General features: G+C 45.9%; 1 protein-coding gene across 2 annotated transcripts in view; it reads right to left on the reverse strand.

Moving 5' to 3' along the window:
* LOC119163151 (uncharacterized) overlaps nucleotides 1–17,383 on the reverse strand; it is a 68,967-nt gene extending 51,584 nt beyond the window's left edge. For both annotated transcript variants that reach the window (XR_012886242.1, XM_075874089.1), the window contains exon 1: nucleotides 17,256–17,383. Coding sequence is in view for 1 of the 2 variants with exons in the window: in XM_075874089.1 (XP_075730204.1) it covers nucleotides 17,256–17,339 (84 nt within the window). In the remaining variant the exon portion in view is untranslated. The remainder of the gene's footprint in view (nucleotides 1–17,255) is intronic.
* Between the last annotated feature and the right edge of the window lie 7,515 nt (nucleotides 17,384–24,898).

Here is a 24,898-nt window from a genome sequence, read left to right on the forward strand (position 1 = left end):
CGTGAAGGAGATACCCTTCTTCTAAAAGGTCAATAGACAGTCTAGTAGTCTCGATATTACATGCACTATAAAATATTCTGGTGTGGTGCTTTTCATGCATGTTATAATGAGAGGGTTTTTTTATAGAACTGTTGTAACTTTGCCCTGCGTTGCTGAAATTGTTCACATAGTTATAATACATGAATCACTTTATGCCTTTTGATTTTATGCAAATGGTTTGCTTACTCAGTCGGTTTAACTTGATTTGGATAAAAACATAAATGCTCTAAACTTTTTTTTATTATACAGCAGGTTTATTTTTAAAATACGCGACCATTGATGTGAACACAGTTGGTGGCGTGCTTGATTAATCCTTCACTATCACCACTCTAACTACACCTGCTACAGTGCATAGTGTGACAAAAGTAATGGTACTTAACATTACTGGCAGCATACACTTTTATGTCTCAAAATGTGTTAAAAAGCCTGGTAAAAATGTGTGTACGTTTTTTTTTCGCTCCAACTAAATATTCTGGTCTACTCAAAATAGATTCCGCTCTTTTAAGGTCCTCAAACTATTAGGTGTTCAAAAGAAGTATCAATGCCATATGCTTTCTTTGTCAGCCTACTCACCACTCTAATAATGAGAATTACCCGACAACATTACCCAGTAAAATATAGGGATGTTATAAAAAGTAATGTCAATTCAATTGTCAAGAAACGTTGCCAAGTTACGTTTTTGTTCACTTTTCTTTTCATAATTTTGTTAAAGTTACTTTTGATAACATCCCCTAGACTTTGTTTGGCATCATTTTCTACTAGTTCTCATTATAATGAGTTCAACAAAGACAACAAACCCTTAAATTTATAGTTCTTTCCTTTTCTCATGAATCTGAAACAGTGAATCTCAGTAATCTTAGCGGTGTGTGACTTGTTTTTTTTTTTGATCAGTTGTGCATGTGTTCAAGTACATGCATTTAGGTGGGAGGGTGAACCATTGCCACCTCCTGTGACTAGCAGATTTTCTGAGAACTGACAGATGCATAATGTTGCCAAAGAAGTATAGGGATATTAGAAGTAATCGTAACGTAATTGCAATCGTAATGTAAGTGCCAGTAGGCAAAAAAAAGGTGTCCCACACTCGCCATAATGGTAACAAGCAGCGCTGACTGACTCTTCCATGTATAAATGCACATATATACCGTACAAAATGGAAGAGGGATAGCTGCCATGGTAGCTCAGTTGATAGAGCATCGGACATGTTATTCGAAGTTCGCAGGCTCGGTCCCTGTACCGGGCTGGTTATCTTTTTTTCCTTCTACTTTTCTTTCTTCACAATTACAACACTTCTATTCTTCTTGAAGACTTTCTGGTGTAAAAAAGGTACCTTATAATCTGAAGAGGCAAACAGAATGTGCCAGTGCACGAGTTAGCTCTTGTAGTGGTTACAAGTAAGATATGTTTTGAAGAATAAATCATTCTGCCACTTGCCTAAAGAATGGCTACAGGACATGGCACTGGATGCACTTTGTTATTTTTGAATCAAGCTATCTTATATTCTATTTTTATAAATTACATGGGATACACATGACGGTATCACACACTTTAATGCCACAAAGATTATGCAGCGAATAATGTTATAAATGCGAAATTGCATAAGGATAAGGTGAAAACTGCACCCTCAACGAGAATGTACAGGGAGCACAGGGTGCAGGCGTCATTCCTTCTGCCTGTGCTTTTCAAGTGCGAGCTGTTTTCACCTCGTTCTGACCAACTAACTAAATTGAGATGTGTTGTTATAGTGCAAGAAGATGCTCCACGGGAAACTAGGTTTGTCTCAAACTCTGTGTGTGTCTTTCAATCTATATGGCGCCCGGTTCAAGAGTTCATGCAGACCAGATCGTGTAAAACAGGACCGTGTAAAATGGACCGTGTAAATAAAATAAAATGGACCATGTAAATAAACAGGATCGTGTAAAATGTCGTTTTCGTGTGCAACTGTAGTTGTGGTTGTGCTGAATGACCTTTCTTTATATACACTACATAACAAACTTGCTCCTTTAGAGTCGAGTGCATCTTCGGATCGATTGTAAATGTTTGCATATGCGAGGCCTTAAGTTTCATAAGAAATTGCTCAGTGTGCCACGAGGAAATGTGTGTTCAGCGAAAATTTGCATATCATTATATACAACTCTTAAAGCCTCGTCTACAACTTTGTGCAGGTTGACCTTGAGCAGAAAACGAGGAGCAGCAGCAGCCCCCAGAAAAGAGCAAGCACCCTCCAAGCTCCCGAAGCTCTCTTCGACAGGAACATCATGGTCACTGTGTGGCATTGAAAGCCATTGCAAGGAGTGCCGTATCAGTACACTGTGCTGCTCTTTCATCGCAGAAGACGAAGTTGACCACTCCAGAGGAACTTAACGCTGTGTATTGTGAGTGCTTCAGTGGTTTTGTTTTTGTCCAGCCAGCAGTTAAGAAATCGTGTCAGATTCAGCCGGGATGGCTAGAGGGAGTCGGGCAGGCATGTTTGGACATTTGTCTAGCCAAGTAGTGCCAATTTTCGCACTGGTCCTGTTGGAGTTACTGCCACAATCACAGAAGCTACGTCACCTCTCTAAATGTACAGATGTGTCGGGGAAGATTAGCTGCATTAGGTTTTTCTATAACTGATAGCTGCCAACATTCTTCATTATATAGGAGTTTTGTTCCTCACTTATGGGTGTAAAGTCCTCCACAGAAAAAATGCAACACGTCTACTTCCAGAAGGCTCCAAGGCCCTATTTGTAGGTTTTTTCGGCTTGTATCATAAGCACCTCGTTTGGGTGTACATGAACATTTTATAAACATGTGCAGCGAAAAACTTGGGTGGCCGGTCGTTTTGTCGTTATCATGTTCCTCGCAGTATCCTTAAGCATGTTGTGCATTACGTTGTCAATCTGGTTCATGTGCATAGAAGACATTACGAAGTTTTAGGCTACAGCATAAAAAGCCTGGAAGCAAGCTATCAATAATTTTTTAACAGAGTTGCTTAATCTCATACATGATACATCACTAAACTTTCGTGGGTATTCATCAATGTAAGCTCGTCTTAGTGTTATCCAAAATGAAGATGTGAGTCGACAGATGGAAACATCTAGTAATCAGGGTGAATAGGGGAAGTGCCTCAGACAGGCTGGCCGATGTTGCGATAGGAGGACCTAATTTTTAGAAGTCACCTTGTCATCCTTGGCGTGTTAGTTTAAATAAGGTCAGTAATGACATCATCTTTTGGTGTAGGCGTGTGTGCCTGTTGGAAATGTTTGTCTGAAAAAAAAAAAAAAACCTGTAACGCAGAAGTGTGCAGCCCTTGCTTCTTTTCAAGTTAGGTTGCGCTGATACAAAGTGTTCTCCTGTCGGAGGTTGGGGGTAAGGGAAGCAAAAAAAAGATAAATGATAGAAAAGAAGAAAAAAGAAGAAAGAAAAGGGGGATGCAAAGTAAAAGTAGTGCTACACTGCTCCTACTTTGCATCCCCCCTTCTTTTTTTTTCCCTTGTTTTCTTTTTTCACCTTTTTTGTTACATTTGCATTGTCCCATCTAGTGCATGAATCAATGACACATGGCTTTGCTATAGCAAAGATGCCTATGTGGTGTTGGATTGAACAGTGCATTGTACTTCATTCAGTTAATTACAGACTGATCAGTCTTGCAATAAGTGCTTCCTGTCTATCACCACACATGTTCAAATGAAAAGTTTGTGCTTGGATCTTAGTATGCTGGTATATAGCTTGTGTCTTGGACTACTCAAAATGAAAGTTGTTTTGCTGCTGTTTATGGTAATGAATTTATCGAACATGAAAATATCTTGCCTTGCGAACTTTGTCAGACCTGCATTTCTTTTTCTTTCCTATGCAGGCATTGTATGTGAGGGAGGCAGTAACAGAGAGGTGATAGCTTGAGCTTCGGAAGAATAAATGCTGGCAGTGAAGCAATTACACATCAAACATCCCAGCCATTTTGCCAACCGTACTAAATGTGTTTTGAAAAAAAAAATATGGTGCTCGGTTACTGTATTGAAAACAGCAAAATGCTAAAATATATCGCGGAGAACAAAATATTAGGCCACGTTGGTGCCTTCTGGACTTCCCAGGATGTCGTCTGGGTGTTGTTTGTAAAAAGTAAAAAGTGTTTCAAAAATACTGCCTCTTTTACACCAAATTCGGTCTAGGTATTAAGTAAAGATGATTGTGTGTAGTGCATGAAGCTCAGTAATATTAGTGCAATTTTTTTTCCACATCAAAAGCAAGGAAGCAGTTCTCTTTATATGGCAAGTTATATGATTACACTTTGTCTTAAAGTAGAAATGAATTTTTGAAGTTTTCTTATGATGGCTGTTTTCTGCATTTGATATACGACAGCTTCCGTTCCGAAGTTCTCCATGGCCCTCAATAGGAGACTTCAAAAATCATTTTCCTCATTTAAACAAAAATTGTAATGATAACACTTGCCATATAACAAGAACTGTTTATTTGCTTTCAACTTACACATAAAAGTAATTTTCAATTAGACAAACACACAGCTCAAGTTGCATCTCAATGTGGACAAAAACGATTATATAGTGATATTTGTAATCTGGACCTAACATTTTTTTTCGTGAAATATAACTTCTGTGCAGTGAGTATTTGTGGCTCAAATATTCATACAAAGTGCAGTATTGCCATACAAGAAATGCAAACGATAAACAGTTTGGCTTAATTCTTCAAAGCCTATGTAGCGGAAAAATTGCACTAATGTTACTCGGCTTCAAATACTTTAAGAAGCACCTTTACTTAATATGTAGATCAAATTTGATATGGCAAGAAAAAGCGGTACTTCGAAATTTTTCTCACAAATAACACCCGCACGACATTCTGCGAAATTCTGATGGTACCCACGTGACCACTACTTTTTTCTCTTCAAAACATTTCTGCAAATAGCTATTTTCAGAAGAGTAAATTACCATCATTTTTTAAACTATACATCTGTGATGGTCGCCAGGCAGTATGGTTTGTATGTTTGGTGTAGAATAGCCCAGTGCTAAAAACAACAAATGTCTGAGCATCCTTTGACGCTCGGGCAATTTCGAAAGCATTTGTTTGTTAGCAGCAATTCAGTTAAGCCCTTGTCTTTATGCTTAGGCCCAGAAACAAAACACAAGTAACCAAAGTAGTCCTAAGAGTGATGCAGTCTCGCTGTTCCAAGGCTTGTGGAGCCTAATTTAGTGCAAGCTTCACCATTTTTTAAAAATTCAGATTCAACCAACAGGTTTTGGAGGCACAGTGCATTTTCAGCTAACTTGTTTCACACCAGTTACTTTGATAAAATGCGGGAAGTAGAGGTAAAAATACCATTTTAAAGGCATTGTAGATAATAACAAAAAGGACTGCTTTCTTTTTTTGTGTGGTGCTTTGCCTGAACGCTGTGCTTTTTGTGGTATAGTTCATTGTCTAGTGAACAGAGGCCTTAAAAACTAACATTAGCCATGTTGAGGTCGATTTCTTGGTTATAGTCATAGTAGCCATATTAAAAATATATGACTTCAAACTTGATTGTTCTTTTGAAGATGTTTTCTTGCATAATGATATTTCAGAGTCTTAGTCAATTTTGTTTTAAGAAAACGCGATGTCATAATAGGGTCACTTTTTGTAGGGTCGTTCAGCAGTTCTACCTTACCTTTTATATTCCTAATAGAGCAGTTATTTTCAATATTGGTATTTAAAATGGAATGAGCATGCTGTATGTAGTAAGGTGTAAGCACTTACAGATAGCACATGCACCCAACTTTTCTGTTGGCAGTTTATTTCTGTTATTCTTGATTTATATGTGGGGTTTCATGTCCGAAAACCACGATATGATTATGAGAGACGCCGTAGTGGAGGGCACTGGAAATTTCGACCACTTGGGGTTCTTTAACGTACACCCAAATCAGCACACGTGCCTACAGCATTTCTGCCTCCATCGGAAATGGAGCCGGGATTTGATACCGCGATCTGCGGGTCAGCAGCCGAATTTCTGGTACTCTTGCTCCCCTATATGTGTGCAGTTCGGTTATAGTTATCTGGCTTGCACAGATTTTTAATGGCACCTGCCTTGTCCTGCTTGCTTTCATGGTGACTTTAACCTTCATAAGTTACATAGGTTTAACTCTCAAAATTGTTCAAGATGCCAATTTTGTGCACAAACTGTATAGTATAAAGGCAGCAGATATACATGCACACACTATTAAATGTACATTGAGAGCTTTCACTTGCAGTTTCTAAAGTTTTACTGTGCAGGAAGCATTTAAATCATAATTTCATAAGGACATATTAATCGATTATCTCTACCATTGAAAAGCGTGACAACCTAGCTATTTTCACTGTGATAAACATGCTGTTTTCTTTGATGCGGCAGAACTAATTTATACACTCATTCCTTCTATTATTCACATATGCATAACATGAAGGATTGTGTGCCTTACATTTTCAGTTTCATTCTGTGTGTTATATTTCTTGTGCATATGAACTAATGTGCTAACATGTGTCTCTGACATTATTTGGGCCAATTATTTTCATTTCCAGGTGCCTATGAAGGACACATAAGCTCTATGGCAGTGACCTTCCAAATTTACAGTGGTGCCGGAGCCTCAAGAAGCATTTCGCCGATCTCCACAAGGCGTTCATGATACAAACACAGCGCCACACTTTCACAGTGCTATTATTATTATTTATGTTTAAACATTTCGTTCTAAAATTGCTGTTACATTGTGTTTTGAGCCACCATCCTGTGGCTTAGGTGGAGCTCGTGAAATTACGGTGTAGTCACCTCATTTGTGTACCATCAACACTGCAATGTCACCATTCACAGCTGGAGCATACAGACAAATAAAAAAATATATTGATTGTAGCAGGGCTGGTGTGTATAATAATGCTTCTCTATTGATAATAATAACTTTATAAGTTCTTTAGGTCTTGCATAGAACACTGCATTAATGTGTTGCAATGTAACCACCATTTATGATCGCTAGCATGTTAATTTAGTAGTTTTGTAATGTATTTTAATTGAAAGGTAATTTTGCTTCCGCATCACGACAATTAGAAAGATGCCGATGATTCAATCCCTCATTAAGTAGCTTCTTAACACATTTGTTTCTTTCAAGCCTTTGTTTACTCATCAAGGCTGTTTCAGATAGCAAACATATTTCACCTTCATGCAACATATTAAGAATGAAATATTCATATATATTTCTACACAGTACTTGCTTTTGCAAACAATGTGAATTGCCAATTGCTTTTACTCGAGATCTAGGATGTCCATTTGATCTTTGCAAGATGCAGCAGATAGCTGCATAGTTTCTGCATTATGCTAATTTCCGTAAGCTGCTTATCGGGTAATTTAGCATGATATGGCACTTTCCGTAAGCTGCGGATGTCCGCAACTTTCTGCACGATATGGCGCTTTCCGTAAGCTGCGAATGTCCGCATCTTTTCGCATGATATGGCGCTTTCCGTAAGCTGCGGATGTTCGCATCTTTCCGCATGATGCGGCTTTCCGTAGTCCAATAATTGCGTATGTACGGATCCGTATATGCGGAACGTTTCAGTAGGGATACAGGTGGGGACCGGCCCACGCCTTAAGAAGCTTCGCCCCTAAAACGGCTGCAAGAACGATCATGCGTTTACAAATGTGGGATGCCACGTCGACAGCAGGACGGATCCTAACATGAAAGATAACTACGTGGTAGCAGGAGCGCTGGGGCAAGCATGCCGACGCTGCACTCGAATGAACGGTTAGAAAGATGAAGGGGAAACCAAGCTTGGCTGCTTGGGTTTTAAATTCACCAGTGGTGACGTAAACCTCCGGTGAAGCTGCGGTGGCGCAGTCCCTTACGGCAGCGTTTTGCAGCAAGTAACCCTGTCACACCGAGCTGCCCAGTGACGAGAAAGAGGCTCCGCGTGTTTGTGCGCAGATGTCGCCACATTACCCCCCTCCCTCCGCGGAGTGCAGAGCGCTCAGGGTTTGTAAAAATCTGAGAGGCGTAACCGAAGTCCAGACCTTGTGCTGGAAACAATGGGTTTCGACGTCGGTGGTGGCGTATGGATGCCATTAGATAGAGTGGCGCTGCCTGGTTTGTTCGCAGTGATGTATGCGGACTTTAGCCGGTCCACCGAGACGTGGACGTCTTTTGCGTTCAGGGGCAGAGTGCAGTTTTTGTCGTTATGATGGACGACTAAGTAGGGTTCACTTTAGGGTGGTTTGAATGGCCAGTGGATAGTGTCGTCGTGCAAAAAAGTGTATAAGAGTGAAGCTAGCTTTTAAATACAAAGCATTTCTTAGTGAACTTCGGTGACTTTGAATGTATCTATCTATCTATCTATCTATCTATCTATCTATCTATCTATCTATCTATCTATCTGTCTATCTAGCCGCCTACTACTTTTAGCCCTCCTTGCCGTTCCAATAACAGTATCGATACCAAACTTGGTATGGCATAACTTGACTGTATAAAGAACATCTTGGACTAGTCACGACATGAGAAACATGACATGTATGTCATGACTGTCATGATTTACTCTTCATGTTCCTTCAGCTATCACGGTGGTTTCGTTCACATGGCATAATGCCAACTGGTATGGTATGGCATCATTGCATAGCGAACACAAGCCACCAACCCAAACATGAAAATAATGACGTGCGTGTCATGTAAAGACATGACAACATGCCACGCTTATGATGCGCTCGCGGCCATTTAGTTTGCCTCACAAACCAAATTTGGTATTACAGTACGTGAATGGATGACGAAGGTATGTGACTGGTGCAAACCTAATAATTATGAGATGCGTGACATGCAACAACATCACTACATGCCACGCTCTTGATGCGCTGGCGGCCGTTTTGCTAGCTTCACTTATACCGAACTTGGTATTTCGGGACAAGAATGGATGACGAAGGTGCGATACTGGTGCAAACATGGGGAACATGATATGCGTGTCATGTAACAACATGGCTACATGCTACGCTCATGTTGCGCTCGCGGCCGTATCGCTAGCTTCACATGTACAACGGACGACATAGGTAAATGACGCATCCAAACATGATAATCACGACATGTCTGTCATGTAACAACATGACAACATGCCGCACTGATCATGCACTCGCTGCCGTTTCGCTAGCTTCACATATGCGAAATTTGCATTTCGTGGCGCCAATGGATGACGAAGGTATGTGACTGGTACAAACGTGATAATCATCACATGCATGTCATGTGAGAGCATGACTGCATGCCGCAGTCAAGGCGCCAATACATTCTGACGTTACGCGGTGCGCGTGTTCGCCGACGTTCATTTTGTCGCGCCACACGAACTTTGCCACGCCAGGCGCCAGTCCTGTCATATACTCGCAGGCGCATGTAGCGTTGATTTTGACGCATGCGCGTTTCAGTGCGTCCGCCGTACCTCCATCATGAAAATAGGGAGACGCAGTGTTGTCTCGCTAACGCAACGGCGCGAAATGCGGCACGTCGCATTTTGTGCCGGTTCCCGCCGGGCCGCGTTGACGGACACCATGGTCGCGCCTGGCGTCAGACTATGAGTGCTCGTATTGTGCTAACAAAGCGACGCTGTGCCGAGCGTGCGCGCGCGTCAACGCCACATAGGAGGAGTATATTGGGCCCTTCATGATGCGCTCCCGGCTGTTTTGCTAGCTCCACATATACCAAATTTGGTGTTACGTAACATCAATGAGTGATGAAATATACGACTGGTGCAAACATAATAATCCTGACATGCGTGTCATGCAAAAACATGGCAACATATCACGCTTTGTGTTTGTCTGGTGGCGGGAATAGGTTCTGTCGCCAGGGTCAGTTTATTCTACGTGGAAACTTCTGAGGACTTGCCAACGATGTCTCCAGTCGCCAGTGTTTGCTGCACCGGGACGGTCTGTGACACCAGTGGTCTTGAATATTTGCCCGAAACTTTGTCAATGCAGACATTGATGAACGGTCTGGAGAATGGTGCGGAACACACGTGAAGCTGGCTCATTATTCTATGAAGAACGAAATGGTCTGGGCCTGTATCGTCGAAACACTGGCAGGTGCTTGTCCTACTATGATGCTGCGAGCAGTGACATGTTTTTGCGGAGCGGTTGCCACTACTGAAGGCCTGTGACAATAGCGAGATGGTCTGATGAGCATTCGGGTGCAACCTTGATGGCCTCGACCAATTATAGGTGTCAGCTTTATCTGCGGAGTGCAGACGGCACAAAAGACGGGACAGACAACCCTGGTCACACTGGTGAACCGTGACGATGGGACGAGCCTCAGCTTTCGTTTGCGACGTTTACAGTGTGTAGCTTGTGGAGTGCTGACACCCCCCCAGTAAAGTTGTCTGCGCCATGTGGCGCACGTGTCTCGCCCCAAGGCCACATTTCGGGTGACGACCGCCGCGCGATAGATGGCGCTGTGTTCGCGTTGAGTACCACTGTTGGTAGAGTGGTAGCGCCGGCGGTGACCCCTGGCGGAAGGCAGGCCTTGGTGGCGGGCGAGAGTTGAGCGAGCCCCTTCTGAGCCTGGCGGCTGTCGCGAACGGTTGTCTCTCGCGATGGGTCTGCCGTGGATGGCACCATGGGCCACCTGCTGTAGGCCCACGTGGTGGGTCAAGCGTTGGCGATGCCGCCTTGGGTGTGTTATGGTGTCTGTCATGGTATAGTGTGTTTGTCGTGTTATGTTGTTTGAGTGTTTGGTCATATAGTTTAATGATGAAGTAGCGTGTTAATTACAATTGGTGTATCATTCGGCGGACGATATCGTCGTTAAAATTTTGTCAAATAAATGTTGTTGGTTTGTACCGACCATGTCAACGGTGTCCTTTCACTCCAAGAGCGTTTTGTGGCGCGCGCTCGCCATATCGAGACCCAAACTGGCGCCCAACGTGGGGCTCTTGGAGTATCGGACCAGTTTTTGCGGTTTGGTACAAGCTTTTGTTAGAGCCGGAGTAGAGTAGGTCTAGGGGGGACTTCTCATTGCTAGCGTCGGTGGTGTGCTTTGTTGAGAAGCGAGAAGATTGGTTTTGTGACGTGTTTGAACTTGTCAGCCGGTTGAGTTTTTATTTTTTTTCTCCTCGCAAGGGGTTTTTTTGTTATTTTTTAAAAACGTTGTTGAATTAGGACGAGAGCCATGCGGTCTGCATCCTGGGGTGAGCAAGGCCTAGAGCACGTGGTTTGTAGTCTAGGCCCGAAGTGAGGGAGTAGGGAAGCCTCGTGGGTGGTCCGATTTGTTGTAAATAGCTTCTTCTATCTCTTTGGGCTCAGGGAGCCGGGCGTCGTTGCCGACTTGTATTGCAACTCGACGTCGGGGCGTCGTGACACCGCCCGGTGTGGTGGACGCCGATCGCTTGGTAATCTGATGTGTGCGGCAAGCGATAGGGCCACCTTACCGAGTGAATGTCTCCTCGCGGCTCCCTCTTCTGCGCCTAGGCTGGGTGCTGGGTGGATGCCGGTTGTTTCCGAGCGACTCATTAGTCCTAAGGCTCTGCGCAGCCGCCTGTCGCACGTGGCACAACAAGGTGGATCGTAGCGTTGAGGTATTGCGCTCTGCTTCCCTCACTTTTTTTTTACCTTGCGATGCACGAGTTAGCAAAAAAAGTGATTTTTGTTTTATTTTGATGGGCGTCTCGGCCACCGCCGATATATCAGCTAGCCGTACTGACCATCCTACCACGTGGCCGAAAAGCCTGAAGCTCGCTTCCCTAGGACCTGCTCGATTGTTTTCTTTCGAGTTTTTTTTGTTGTTGTTGAGGTATTCAGCGGGAGGGATCTCATCCACGGCCGGCTGTCTTCTGCGCATCGTCAGCGTCGCTGGCCAGGAATGCGGTCGTAAGGTCGGGCAATGGAGATGCCTGGGACCTGCGCAACTGCCTGTAGTCCGGCACCCTCGTAAGTGCTGGTCGCAACTGGAAGACGTGTCAGTGCTACTGACGATTCGTCGCACTGACGGCAACGTTGATGTGGTGGGCCGGTGCTGAGGTGAAGTCAAGCCGGACACTGCAGCAGTGTCGACCAGCAGCGGTGTCCTGGTGCAAGGACATTATGGTCATGCGATGTCAATTTTTTTGTTGTAGCTTGTGTAACTAATTTTTGATTTCGGGATATGGTTTATTTAGGGTTGGGGGAATATGAGGGGGCTGAAACCCCCCCCCCACCTTGTAAAGTTGTCGGCGTCATGTGGCGCACGTGTCTCGCCCCAAGGCCGCATTTCGGGTGAAGACCGCCGCGCGATAGATGACGTGTTCGCGTTGAGTACCACAGTTGGTGGAGTGGTAGCGCCGGTGATGACCCCTGGCGGAAGGCAGGCCTTGATGGCAGGCGAGAATTGAGCGAGCCTCTTCTGCGTGTGGCGGCTTCCGTGAACGATTGTCTCTCGCGATGTGTCTGCCGTGGATGGCACCGCGGGCCACCTGCAGTAGGCCAATGTAATGAGTCAAACGTTGGCGATGCCGCCTTGGGTTTGTTATGGTCTCTGTCATGTTATAGTGTGTTTGTCATCTTATATTATTTGAGTGTTTGGTGATATTGTGTAATGATGAAGTACCATGTTAATTACAATTGATGTATCATTCGGCGGACGATATCGTCGTTATAAATTAGTCAAATAAATGTTGTTGGCGTCCTTTCACTCCAAGAGCGTGGCGTGGCGCACGCTCACCATATCGAGACCCCACAAGCTTTTACCGTAGGCACACAAGGTGGGCCTGAACATGACGATGCCGAGAGACGGTTATGCACCAATGAGCAATACTGCTCAGCAACCATAGCTTGGGACAGAGACTTGTGCCGTACGGCGAGTCTTCAGTGCGAAGGGCAAAGTTCCGCCGTAGCTCTCTCGCTCCATGTTCATGTGGTGACTACTCCGATGGCCGAGGATGTTGCTCCGACGCACCAAGATAGATCTCGTTTTTTATCTTGAAGGGCAGGCCATATTCTCGGTATGGTGGTGCGTCAAGTATCAGTGGTCTAATGATTTGTGCTTCTTAAGACGTGGGCCGGTTGCCGCCTGTATGCATGCATGTACGTAGTAAATACCTCGCAGCACATTTAGGGAGTGAATGATGATGAGTATGGCTAGCTTCGGAGGGTGTGATCGGCAAACCATGAACCATCCGCTGGCCGCATCAGTCCCTCATCTGTCGGTCTGTCTGTTTGACACACGGATGAATGAATGAACGCACGGATGTACAGACAGACAAACAGATGCATGGATGAACGAAAGCATTGACAAACGAACAGACGGACGCACGGAAGCAAGAAGGAACAGAAGCACGGACGGACTGGCTGACGCTTCGCCCCACTCATCATTCCCTCCGTGAATATTCTGTGATTTTTTATCAATGCGGTTAACGATGATGATAATGTATAGTGTTTAACGTCTCAAAAAAACCATATGATTATGAGAGACGGCGTAGTGAAGGGCTCCGGAAGTTTTGACCACCTGGGGTTCTTTAACATGCACCAAATCTGAGCACACGGGCCTACTACAGAGTTTCCGCCTCCGTCGGAAATGGAGCTGCCGCAGGCGGGATTCAGTCCCGCGACCTGCGGGTACGCAGTCGAGTACCTTAGCCATTAGACGACTGCGGCGGGCATATGCTGCTAACGCTCTTTTCGCCCATACGTTTTGTAGAAAGAGGAAAAGCCTTTTCGTGCGCGAAGGGGTTTAGGAAAGCGTTCACTTGGGACTTAGCGCATGTTTTCAGCAGTCCTTGAGCAGCTTGTGGAAATATACTCACTCATTCAATTGGGCATTTGGTTGAAGCAAAGAAAATAGTAAAAAAGGGCGCCCGAATTTTCCCATGTGGGATTTCGTTTGAATGCGTCACAGAGAAGGGGGGGGGGATGGTGTCGCGTGCATGATGCGTAATTGGGAATAATTTCAAAATGCTTATTTTTTCTATCGCCTTAATTATTCTTATTTATCGAATGAACGAAAACCGTTGCCTTCGCCCCGCCGCGGTGGTCTAGTGGCTCAGGTACTCGACTGCTGACCCGCAGGTTGCGGGATTGAATATCGGGTCGGCGGCTGCATTTCCGATGGAGGCGGATATGCTGTAGGCCCGTGTGTTCTCATTTGGGTGCATAATAAAGAACCCCAGGTGGTCGAAATTTCTGGAGTCCTCCACTACGGCGTCTCTCATAATCATATCGTGGTTTTGGAACGTTAAACCACTCAAATCAATCAATCAATCAAACCAGCGTTGCCTTCATTGAGTGGTGGGACGCTGATGTTAGGTTGTGCCCCTTTACTTGTTGAAGGTACGTTTGCTTCCATTACATATATACTAGAGTCAAGCAAACCTTATAGTCAAGCAAGTCATATAAAAACGACCTTGACTGAAGTCCAAACGCGTGCTCCGCCACTTATCCCCACACCGCCCGCGTTTGAGGTACGGCAGTACGGGGAGAGGTCCGCGCCCTAACTACAACCCGCTACTCGGCTTTCTGAAGGACTGGTTGTGTCTTATCGTGTAATGATTCCTGGAGCGACAATTTTGCGGGTGCCTTCCTTGGCCGGCACTGGATGCGAGACGCGAGCATGCGCATCAGGTATGTGGACGGCGCCGCTGACGTCGAAGTGGGACATCCTGCTACTAAAAATTGTTCCGCGTTTGAAAGACGGCCCTTATGCCAAACCGCTTATTAACATGTTAAAATCATACTTCGTCTTAACAAATACTGATATTTATTGTGGAAAATTTTAAAAGACGAGCCACTCGCATGTTTGGCTCTTTTTGTACACGTGAGAACGCTTGAAATACATGAAGCTTTGTTTTTTATTCGCAAGGCAGGAACTGAACGTGGGCTTGACCCATCATAGACTGTAATTTCCGTAGTGTCTTGAATCGAATAGTAGTTTCAATATGTCAATAAGCAGTATTATGCATGCACACGCCCCACCGCAGTGGTCTAGTGGCTAAGGTACTCGGCTACTGACCCGCAGGTCACGGAATTGAATCCCGGCTGCGGCGGCTGCATTTTTGATGCTGCAGTTTTGATGAAGACGAAATTGCTGTAGGCCCATGTGCTCAGATTTGGGTGCACGTTAAAAAACCTTAAGTGGTCAAAGTTTCTGCACACCTCCACTACGGTGTCTGTCATAACCATACGGTGGTTTTAGGACGTTAAACCCCACATATCCACCAATAATATGCATGCGCCGTCTCTTTATCTTTTTCTTTGTTGCTTTACGTTTTCTCCCATGTGGAGTTTAAAGTTTATAATTAACAAAGCAGCGACCGTAAAATGAAGGACATGTTTAACTGAGTTTAATTGATTATGTGCGTGAATGCAATATGAGCAGGCAGAGGCCGCTACCTTGTTATTGGTTCCAAAACAGCAATGTCAATCTGGGAAAGCCGTAGTGGAAGGCTTCAAAAGTTTCGGCCATCTGGTGTTCTTAAGTATAACCTAAACAGTATACTCATAGTCGTTTGTTTTCGTTTAGCGTGGTTGAAGCATGCATCGGGAACTGAAGCTAGGGTAGCAATCAAAAAGGTGACACACACGTTACCTCATTACGCTGCTCTGTTCCACGCGGTAATTGACTTGGAGGTTCTAGTGTCTTCAATGTTTTACAGCGAAAGCTGTTATAAAATCCAAGCAAGGGTCATTCTTCGTGCAGTAGTGCTTAGTTGGTGCCGCCACCGATGTCCGCAACTACTATCGCGTGAAATAACAAATTAATAAATAAAAATTGATTGATGATTGGTATGTGGGGTTTCGACGTCCCAAATCCACCATATGATTATTAGAGACACCGTAGTAGAGGGCTCCGGAAATTTCGACCACCTGGGGTTTTTTAACGGGCACCCAAATCTGGGCACACGGGCCTAATAAATAAAAATACCCATGACAGAGTGGGATCGTAACTCGGGCCCCCTGCATGCCAGCACCTCACTTCACCACTTAGCTACGCCGGGGCTTGAAACTGAGTTGCAAGCTGACCCTATTCAGGCTTTATGCGGGTACGGAATCGTGTTAACATGTAAATGGAGTACATTTTTAGAACGGTTAGGTAGCAACCAGGCATCACACAATGAAAAATACGTAACGAGGCGGTCGTCGAATGTTCCAAGCTATTACGAAAGCCCAAGGCATAATTCTTCACCATCGTGAGCCACCGCATCAACAAAAATGTCATTCCCTGCAATGCGTGGCGGGGGACCCACTTTTCCGAATAATGACGAATAATAACGTAGTGGATGCTTCCTATTACACATAACTGTAATAATTTATGACGTGGTGGGTACCCAGCGAGTGCGCATGTGGTAGTTGTCCAAAGTGTGCGAATAAGGCCCTAGAAAGACCGCTCTTCGGACTTTCGTTGTAACTGTGCTCTTTTCACTAAAAGCGCAAACGAAGGTGGTATTACTAGTTGTTGTGCTGTCATCAATCTTTCGCAAGGTCCGCTAATGTGTTCAAAGACCCGGCAAAAATGCGTGCCCACAACTGTGCCTGTGACTGCGTGGTGAATGCTACTGAGTGGAATGGTGGACTGGCGTATCTTCGCTTAAATGCATCGATTACGCACAAATAAGCCGAGAGTAAATAACAGCTTATACAAACGCGAGGGCAGTGGCATTGTGTATAATGGAGGCCTCAGCGAAACAGAATCGTGGAGCGGGTTATGACACGGGCATGTCTAGCCTGCCTAAGATATCAATTGGGATGTAGGCGAGGACTCAAGTAACACTGGCACAAGCGTATGCTACGACACTCGCATTATCTCAGTTGTGGGGCAGATGAAAGCGGGCAACGTGAGCAATGCAATGGCATGAAACTGGACTGTAACGGTGCTCATGAAAATAGCAATTATTCATCTGCCTAATTTTTCATGAGACTGGGGTGAGCTCGGCTCCTGCCTGTGGACAATTGCTATTAAATACATTTGATTTGTTTTTGTTTTTTTGCGCTACAGTTCAGCACTACAAATGATGCTCTTTATGCTATGCTTCGTTGATTCGCCTTTGGAAAAATTATTCTAGTCTTACGGGAAGAAATACGTCGCCAGCTAGCCTTCTTTAGGAATATCAAGAGTAATGACAAATATTCATGAGAATAATGACAGTGCATGACTGATCACGGTTAAGGCCATCTGCCAAACCTTATTATTATCCACCGACATTACCTCGTCGAAACTGAGAGAACCTCGAATACTTACGAGCATGCTTACGGTATTTTTTAGGATAATTTTGGTTTGACATAGATGAAGTGCGCTGAAATAACTGACCTGCTTGACATCAAAACCATCCGTACGAAGCGTAACTCCAGTAGAAATCAGAACAAGTATGACTACGAGTGCCTCTGTTTGCATGTCGCTTTACTTCACTGCCCGCAATTCTTCCACGTGCACACTGTGAAGCTGATCCTGATCGACAATGAGCTGAGAACAAAGCACTGTAACGCCACTTTGTTGTCTCTTACGCAGCATCCTAACGCAGATGTATGGCATTGTTTCGCGCGCAGGCTTCATCGAGAGCAGAGTGAGGTATTGAAATATATTAAAGGTAGGAACACTTCCAGGTATAGGAAATGTCGGTTTATGATGTCGCTGATGGGGGGGATGACAATTTCGCTGAACTGTCTTGAGGCGCTACGGATGAGGTGATTACGATTACAAAACGTGGCGATGACCCAACGATTATTTCCAAGTAGCCTCATTTTCTTGCTATAGCTGGATTTTGATTCAGTTTCCATCAACGTTTCTGGTGGTCCACTTTGTTGCGTGTTTCGCCCCGCCGCGGTGGTATAGTGGCTGAAGTACTCGGCTGCTGACTCGCACGTCACGCGATCGGATCCCGGCTGCAGCGACTGCATTTCCGATGGAGGTAGAAATGTTGTAGGCCTGTGTGCTCAGATTTGGGTGCATGTTAAAGAAACCCAGGGGGTCTGAATTTCCGGAGACCTCACAACAGCGTCTCTCGTAATCATATGGTGGTTTTGGGACGTTAAACCCCACATATTAATCAACTGCTGCGTGTTTCTTTCCTAACTTTGCATTTCGCACTAAATATATAGCGCAGCCTTTTTAGCCATTTTAATCGTAATCTTCTCTTGTTGAACTGTCACACATTTGAAGTACTTCATTTGATCGACAATTGCTCTTCCACAGTATCCTCGGTACGACACCGAAGTTTCAACATCAATAGTGTTGAGGGAACTTATCAAAATCAAAACTTTCACAGCCTTTTTGCAGCTCCTTGCTATAAAAATATATACAATCTTTCGAAAAAGACAAAGTTCGAACCAGTTGTTGGTCTAGGCTTCCATTGGCACAATAGACAAAATTGTCTCACCGAGGAAGCTTTCTCTTCTTTAAGAAGTGGGGGAATTTTTTGTTGATTTTTGTACGAACCTGTAATTATCAATGAAAATAAAGTTTCCAAACATTATCATGTCTCAGCATCCAATTTTATTATTGTCTAGGGTAATCTTGCTGGGCTTTCGTTTTTATTTTGTATGTCGAGCCGGGCAGAATCTCAGTCGTCTAGGTTTTGGCTTCACCAGGCCTTCAATGAAGTCAGTGGGCTCGAGACGAGCTTGTGCAAACGAATGTAGCCCGCGTGTTACTCTACCACCTATGACTCACGAAGCTGCTTTAGCTATGTCTAAACCCACAGAAATGCGATGAAAGCCCACAGGTTAATATATCCACATCATCGCAAGCGAGCATGAACTTCCTATATGTAAGGCTCAGAGGCATAAGACTGAAGGCACGCAGGCTCTGCCTTTTGTCAACAGCATGCCTTACTGAAACTGAAAACACTTTGACGCTACGGGGCGATGCTTACAGACGTACAAAGAATGATCGCACCAAACTCGCAACGCAGGCAACGAGTTCAGTCTTTGGTAGTCTCGCCTGATGCCTGGCCCAATGCACCTTCTAATGAGAAAGTGACGAAATGCTAAGTGGAGCAGTTGCGGATGTTGCCAAATATCCAGAGACATGGGAGACGGGAATAGCGGGATGCTATTTTTTGCCCCCCTCAAGCCACAACAGCACTTGCCCTCACGAAAGCTAGAACAGTGCTCTCACTTTCCCTAAGCCACAATGCAAAAATTGTTTGCACTCCCAAGAGGAAATTTTGCCGACTACAATGGCCAAGCGTTTATTCCTTCCGACTGATTACTAATCTTTCTATAGCAACACCCACTGCACCCGCGTCTACTCGCATGGGCTCTGCATAACAACTGGCAGCATGGTTACGTTGCCGTAGAAGCACGGCGAGAATGACGACAGCCGTTGTCAACCCCGCTTGATTTGCCCTATATCTGCGTAGCGTTGGCTTTTGCCCAGTGTAAATGAACTACCTATAACCACGCGATGGTGCTCGGCGAATAGGGGCGCTGACCGCCTGTAGCCGGAGCGAGCGGCGCCCGCAAAACAGTGGCGCCACTCTGCTACATAAAGGTAGCATGAGCAGTAACTCTACTCACACACGGAGGAAGGAAAGATAGGAGAGGCCCTGACGTCACTCATTGTGAAGCGGTGAGGAAGCCGGAAGTCAGCCATATTGACTGGGCAAATTCTGCTCTATTGTTTACATCCGAATGTAAAGCAGAAGGCGCGACTCGCTCTCCAGCTCGAAAAGCACGTGGGCGGCGCAGCGCGTGTGTCGTGACAATCCGAAACTAATGGAATCAGGCTCATCACTCTGAGCCAGCGGAACACCTTCGGTGAAAAGATTTCGTCCAAGTAATAACAGGGAGTAACGGCTCGCCGACAACGAAGCAACCACATCAGAACGCGCACTATATGCACTGACAACAGCGAGTGTTTTCACGTCATTATTTCAGCAACTGTACAGACAACACGATAGGTCATGCGTCTTCTGCGGTTACATTCCACCACGTGGTCGACGCAGCGTCCGGTGTTACGACCGGCCCTAGGGAACCAAGCAAGAGGAGTTGCGGGGAGAACCGGTTCTTGACCGACTGCGTTGTCGACCCCCACCTCCCCATTCAGGCTCCCCCCTCTCGCCGGGAGAATTCCGGAATCTGCTGTGCGTTCGTGACCATGTTTGGGCATTTTTTAGGGCGTCGTGACCATATATGGACATCGTGTTAGGTTGTGCCACTCCATGTGTTGTGAGAGGTGTTTCCCCCTCCCTCGTTGCCGAGGTGCCGGGGCCACCGTATTGGCGGACGATGCGGACAATGCGCCCAGTGTCGACAACGCGGCGCTATAAAATGCCGAAGACGTTTTGTATCGCTCACTCTTCTCTCTTTGGATCAGTTGATCACTTCTACACATGTAAATAAATCTCTGTTGTTCGTTCGGGCGCTTCTTCTCGCTGAATTGTTGGACGATGGATCCTGCGACGGGGCCAGCTACCGAAAAAGAGACCGGCAGGACCCGGAGTCCCAACAACTGGATGGCGGCGGCGGGATGCTGATAACCCCGAAAGCGACCACTGGACGGAGTGAGCCCGAAGTCCAACAACCGGACGACAGGAGAAGGATGACACGAGCTCATCGACTTCCAGAGGGAATCTAACGGCACTTCTGAGAGGCACGACGCCGGAGACATGACTGCGAACTGGGTGAGTGCCGGCTTTCTCTGTTAAATTTTACCAGGCATTTACTCTATGTGTTAAGTAAAAGCTGGTAGAGAGGGGCTGTCTTGGTCATTGGGTTCACAGGTAACTTGCGTCAGGCAGAAATTGTGTGATAGCTTGGTTAAGCTCTTTCTGTCAGTGGCGTCAAGGTTAACAGTGGCAGGGCAGGATTTCGTATAAGAGCTTTTTGAAGCTGCATTTGTAGACTAAGTTAACGGAAAACTTGAGGCAAGGCAGGAACCTAGAGCTGTCGTTGCCGTCAAGGTTAACTAGTTGCAGGACAGGAATCTTTGTGGAGCAGAGACAGCGGTACTGCAGGCAGCCATGAATCTGAAATCCCTGCGAAAGTCCATGTTGTTGCTACTTGCAAGGGAGTTGAATCTGGAGGTGTCGGACTCTCTAAGAAAGCCAGAGCTGATAGAGGCGATTCTCGCATTGGGGGTGGAGGATGACGAGCTGTCAGAATGTGTCGAGGAGATTCAGGAGAGGCAAGCGGCAGAGGCCGAAAGAAGGCGGCGGAGGCCGAAAGGAAAGAGGCAGAAGCCGAGGCAGATAAGATGCGAAAGCACCAGCTTGAAATGAAGTGCCTCGAGCTAGAGATTATCCATAATAGTAGAGCAGGAGGCAGCGAGGCATCCGGTACCGCCGAGCGGGTCAGGTTCAAAATGACAGACCTAATGAGATCGTACAAGCTAGGGGAGGACATTGGGCTGTTCCTCGTCAACTTTGAGAGAACTTGTGAAAGGCAAGGTTTCAGCCAGGATACATGGCCTCAACGCTTGTTGTCCCTACTTCCGGGGGAGGCCTCAGAAGTAATCGCGCGCCTCACGAAAGAGTAGGCTGACGAGTACAGTGAAGTAAAGTCGAGCCTTCTCAAGAAATACAGGTTGTCAGCGGAAGGTTTCAGACAAAAATTTCGCAACGCCGTAAAAGAGAACAATGATTCATACCCGGAGTTTGCTTACAAGTTAATGGCCAACATGGGGGAGTGGCTCAAAGAGGCAAAGGCGTATGGGAATCATGACAAGGTGCTCGAGTGTATCGGTCTGGAACAATTCTATCAAAGGTTACCAGAAAAGGTGAGGTTCTGGGTGCAGAATAGACCGGACGTGAACACCGTAACGAAAGCCGCAGAGCTCGCTGAAGAATTCGTTACGCGCCGCGCTCTCGGGGCAAGCAGCGAGCCAAAAAGGGAAAAATTCCTACGACCGAATAAGGCGCCGTTTAGAAAACAACCGACAAGTCTCGCACAAAAGGGTGAGGAAAACAAGGCATCCAACCATGAGGCATCGGCAGAGGCAAGCAAAAAGAAATTTGAGGCAAAAAAACCGGCGGCTTGTTTCAATTGCCACGAAATAGGGCACTTCGCGAAACATTGCCCGAAAGAAAAGGTGGCCTTTTTATCTATAAATGAAGCCGACGAGAACATGAAGTTGTTAGAGCCCTATATGTACGACCTTACCGTGAACGGCAAGCAGTGTCGGGTTCTTAGAGACTCCGCAGCCCCTATGGACGTAGTTCATCCGTCCTTTGTTCAGTCCGGACAGTATTCAGGAGACTTTACCTGGATTAGACAAGCCGTAGAAGCAAACAGTCAGTGCCTTCCCGTAGCTAAAGTTGTCCTTAAAGGCGCATTTGGTGCGTTGGAAACGGAAGCCGCGGTATCGCCATATCTACCCCCTCAGTACCCTTATTTATTTTCAAATAAGTCAGATCAAATGCTGAAGGAGAAAGGTGTAACGTTGGGAGAAGGCATAGTGCAGGCACTGACTAGATCGAAGGCAACGTGCGCTGGCTGCGAGAGCAACATTCACTGAGGTAAACAAGCCTCAAATCGACAACGGGCCTGGTTGCGAGTTGGACACCACGGTAACAAATCGACTTGTGCGAGAACAGGCTGCAGAAGCCGTAGTCGCGGAGGCAACCATTCCTAAAGGCGACGTTGAACCTCCTCCCGAATTGGAAGGGGTCAATTACGCCTCGTTGACTGAGCAAATAGAAAATGCCGTTGCTCACAAGCCGATTCCTGGTAGTACAGAGGATAGCACAGAGGGTGACACATTCCAGGTACTAGGAAGTACGAAAGAGTTGTGTGTCATGCCAACTTCGGATAATTTCAGTCGGCTGCTGCAGGTGAGCCCTGCTTCATTAATAACCGAACAAAAGGGGGACCCTACGCTTAAGCAATTTCAGGACAGTTCGAAAAAGGGAATCGCCGAACGAAATGTGAGATTCAAAGAGAGGAGTGGCACTCTATCGAAAATATCTAGATAGGCGAGGAGTAGAGTTTGACCAGGTAGTCGTACCTCAAGCATATCGTCAGGATTTGCTTAGTTTGGTGCATGGAGAATCATGGTCAGGCCACTTAGGCGAAAAAAAGATGAAAAATTGTCTTTTACAGGAATACTACTGGCCTGGATGCTTTAAAGATGTAGAGAGGTTTGTAAAATCTTGCGATGTGTGTCAGCGAGTGGGTAAGCCGGGAGATAAGGCGAAGTTTCCAATGAAGCTGGTACCCGTAATCACGGAGCCCTTTCGTCGGTTGGTAATTGACACAGTAGGTCCTTTGCCCAAGACGACTTCAGGCTACCGTCACATCCTGACCTTAATCTGCCCAGCTACTTAATTTCCAGAGGCGGTCCCGCTAAAAGAGTTAAGTTCCGTGGAAGCAGTGAACGCACTTCTGTCCGTGTTTGCCCGGGTAGGCTTTCCTGCCGAGATACAATCAGATCAGAGGGAACCATTTTCACGAGTGCCTTAACGACAACCTTTCTAGAGCGGTGTGGCGTGAAATTATTGCATAGTTCAGTCTACCATCCGCAGTCGTACTCGATAGAAAAGCTTCACTCCGTGATGAAGCGAGTGTTAAGAGCCTTATGTTTTGAACGAAAAACTGACTGGGAAATGTGCTTACCTGCAACGATGTTTGCACTAAGAACTGCACCACATGAGACAACAGGGTTTACGCTAGCGGAACTTGTTTACGGCCGCAGACTGCGGTCTCCACTTCGTATGCTGAGAGAGTCGTGGGAAGGTCAGGGTGATGATCCTGTAGTAGTGGAATATGTCCTCACCTTATTGGATCGTCTAACAAAAGCCCAAGAACTGACCGAGAGTGCGATGACCAAAGCACAGCAGAAGGCTAAGCTTTACTACGATCGGACAGCTAAAGCGCGACACTTTGCTGTAGGAGACAGGGTCATGTTGTTGAGGCCCTCCCAAAAGAATAAGCTTGAAGTGCAATGGGTCGGCCCGGCCGAGATTACTCGAAAATTGTCTGACACCAACTATGTGGTAAAATTACCAGGAAGTCGTAAGGTGCACCAGGTGCATCATAGCAACTTACTCAAGCCCTATAAAGAGAGGGAAGCCATCGTGAACATGACTTTAAAGGTTCCGGCCGAAATTCCTGAATTAGCTCCCGAATCGGACGAAGTCCCGATTGAGAAAAGAGTTGAGGATTTAGTATCAAAGTCACAGCGGACAATGAAGCAGAAGCAGGAATTGCGTGGTCTTTTGACCGAGTTTCAGGACAGAATTGTAAGCGAGCCAGGCCGGACATCCGTCCTCACTCATGACATAGAGCTTACCTCGTCGGAACCGGTAAGATCTAAGACGTATCGGGTGTCACCTCGCCAGCTTGAGCTAATAAAAGTAGAGGTTAACAGGATGCTGGAATTGGGCGTGATTGGCCGTGTGAAAGTGATTACACTTCCCCGTTAATTCTTGTGGAGGTACCCGGCAAAGATCCGCGTCCTTGCGTATACTATCGTAAGTTAAACCTCATCACCAAGGATCAGACCTACCCAATTCCCCACATTGAGGAACGCGTTGAGAGGGTAAGCAGCGCGGAATTTATCTCAACGCTAGACCTAGTGAGAGGTTACTGGCAGGTGCCGCTCACCGAGAGGGCGAGCCGGTACGCTGCATTTATTTCACCATTGGGGACATTCCGCCCTAAAGTGTTGAGTTTTGGCCTAAAGAACGCGCCTTACTGTTTTTCAAACTTAATGGATAAGGTTTTGCGGGGTCAAGAGGACTTCGCATTGCCTTACTTGGACGACGTCGCCGTGTTTTCCTCGTCCTGGCCAGAACACTTGGCGCATTTGAGAGCAGTACTGACACGCCTACGCGAAGCAGGTTTAACGGTAAAGGGGCCCAAGTGTCAGCTAGCACAAGCAGAGGTACTCTATCTCGGGCATGTTATCGGTCGAGGGCATCGCCGTCCCTCTGAAATGAAAGTGGCAGCTATCCGAGATTTTCCCCAGCCCCGAACGAAAATCGATATTCGGGATTTTCTTGAAATAGCTGGTTA

Source organism: Rhipicephalus microplus, chromosome 9, assembly GCF_043290135.1.
Source record: "Rhipicephalus microplus isolate Deutch F79 chromosome 9, USDA_Rmic, whole genome shotgun sequence".
NCBI classification, from domain to species: domain Eukaryota; kingdom Metazoa; phylum Arthropoda; class Arachnida; order Ixodida; family Ixodidae; genus Rhipicephalus; species Rhipicephalus microplus.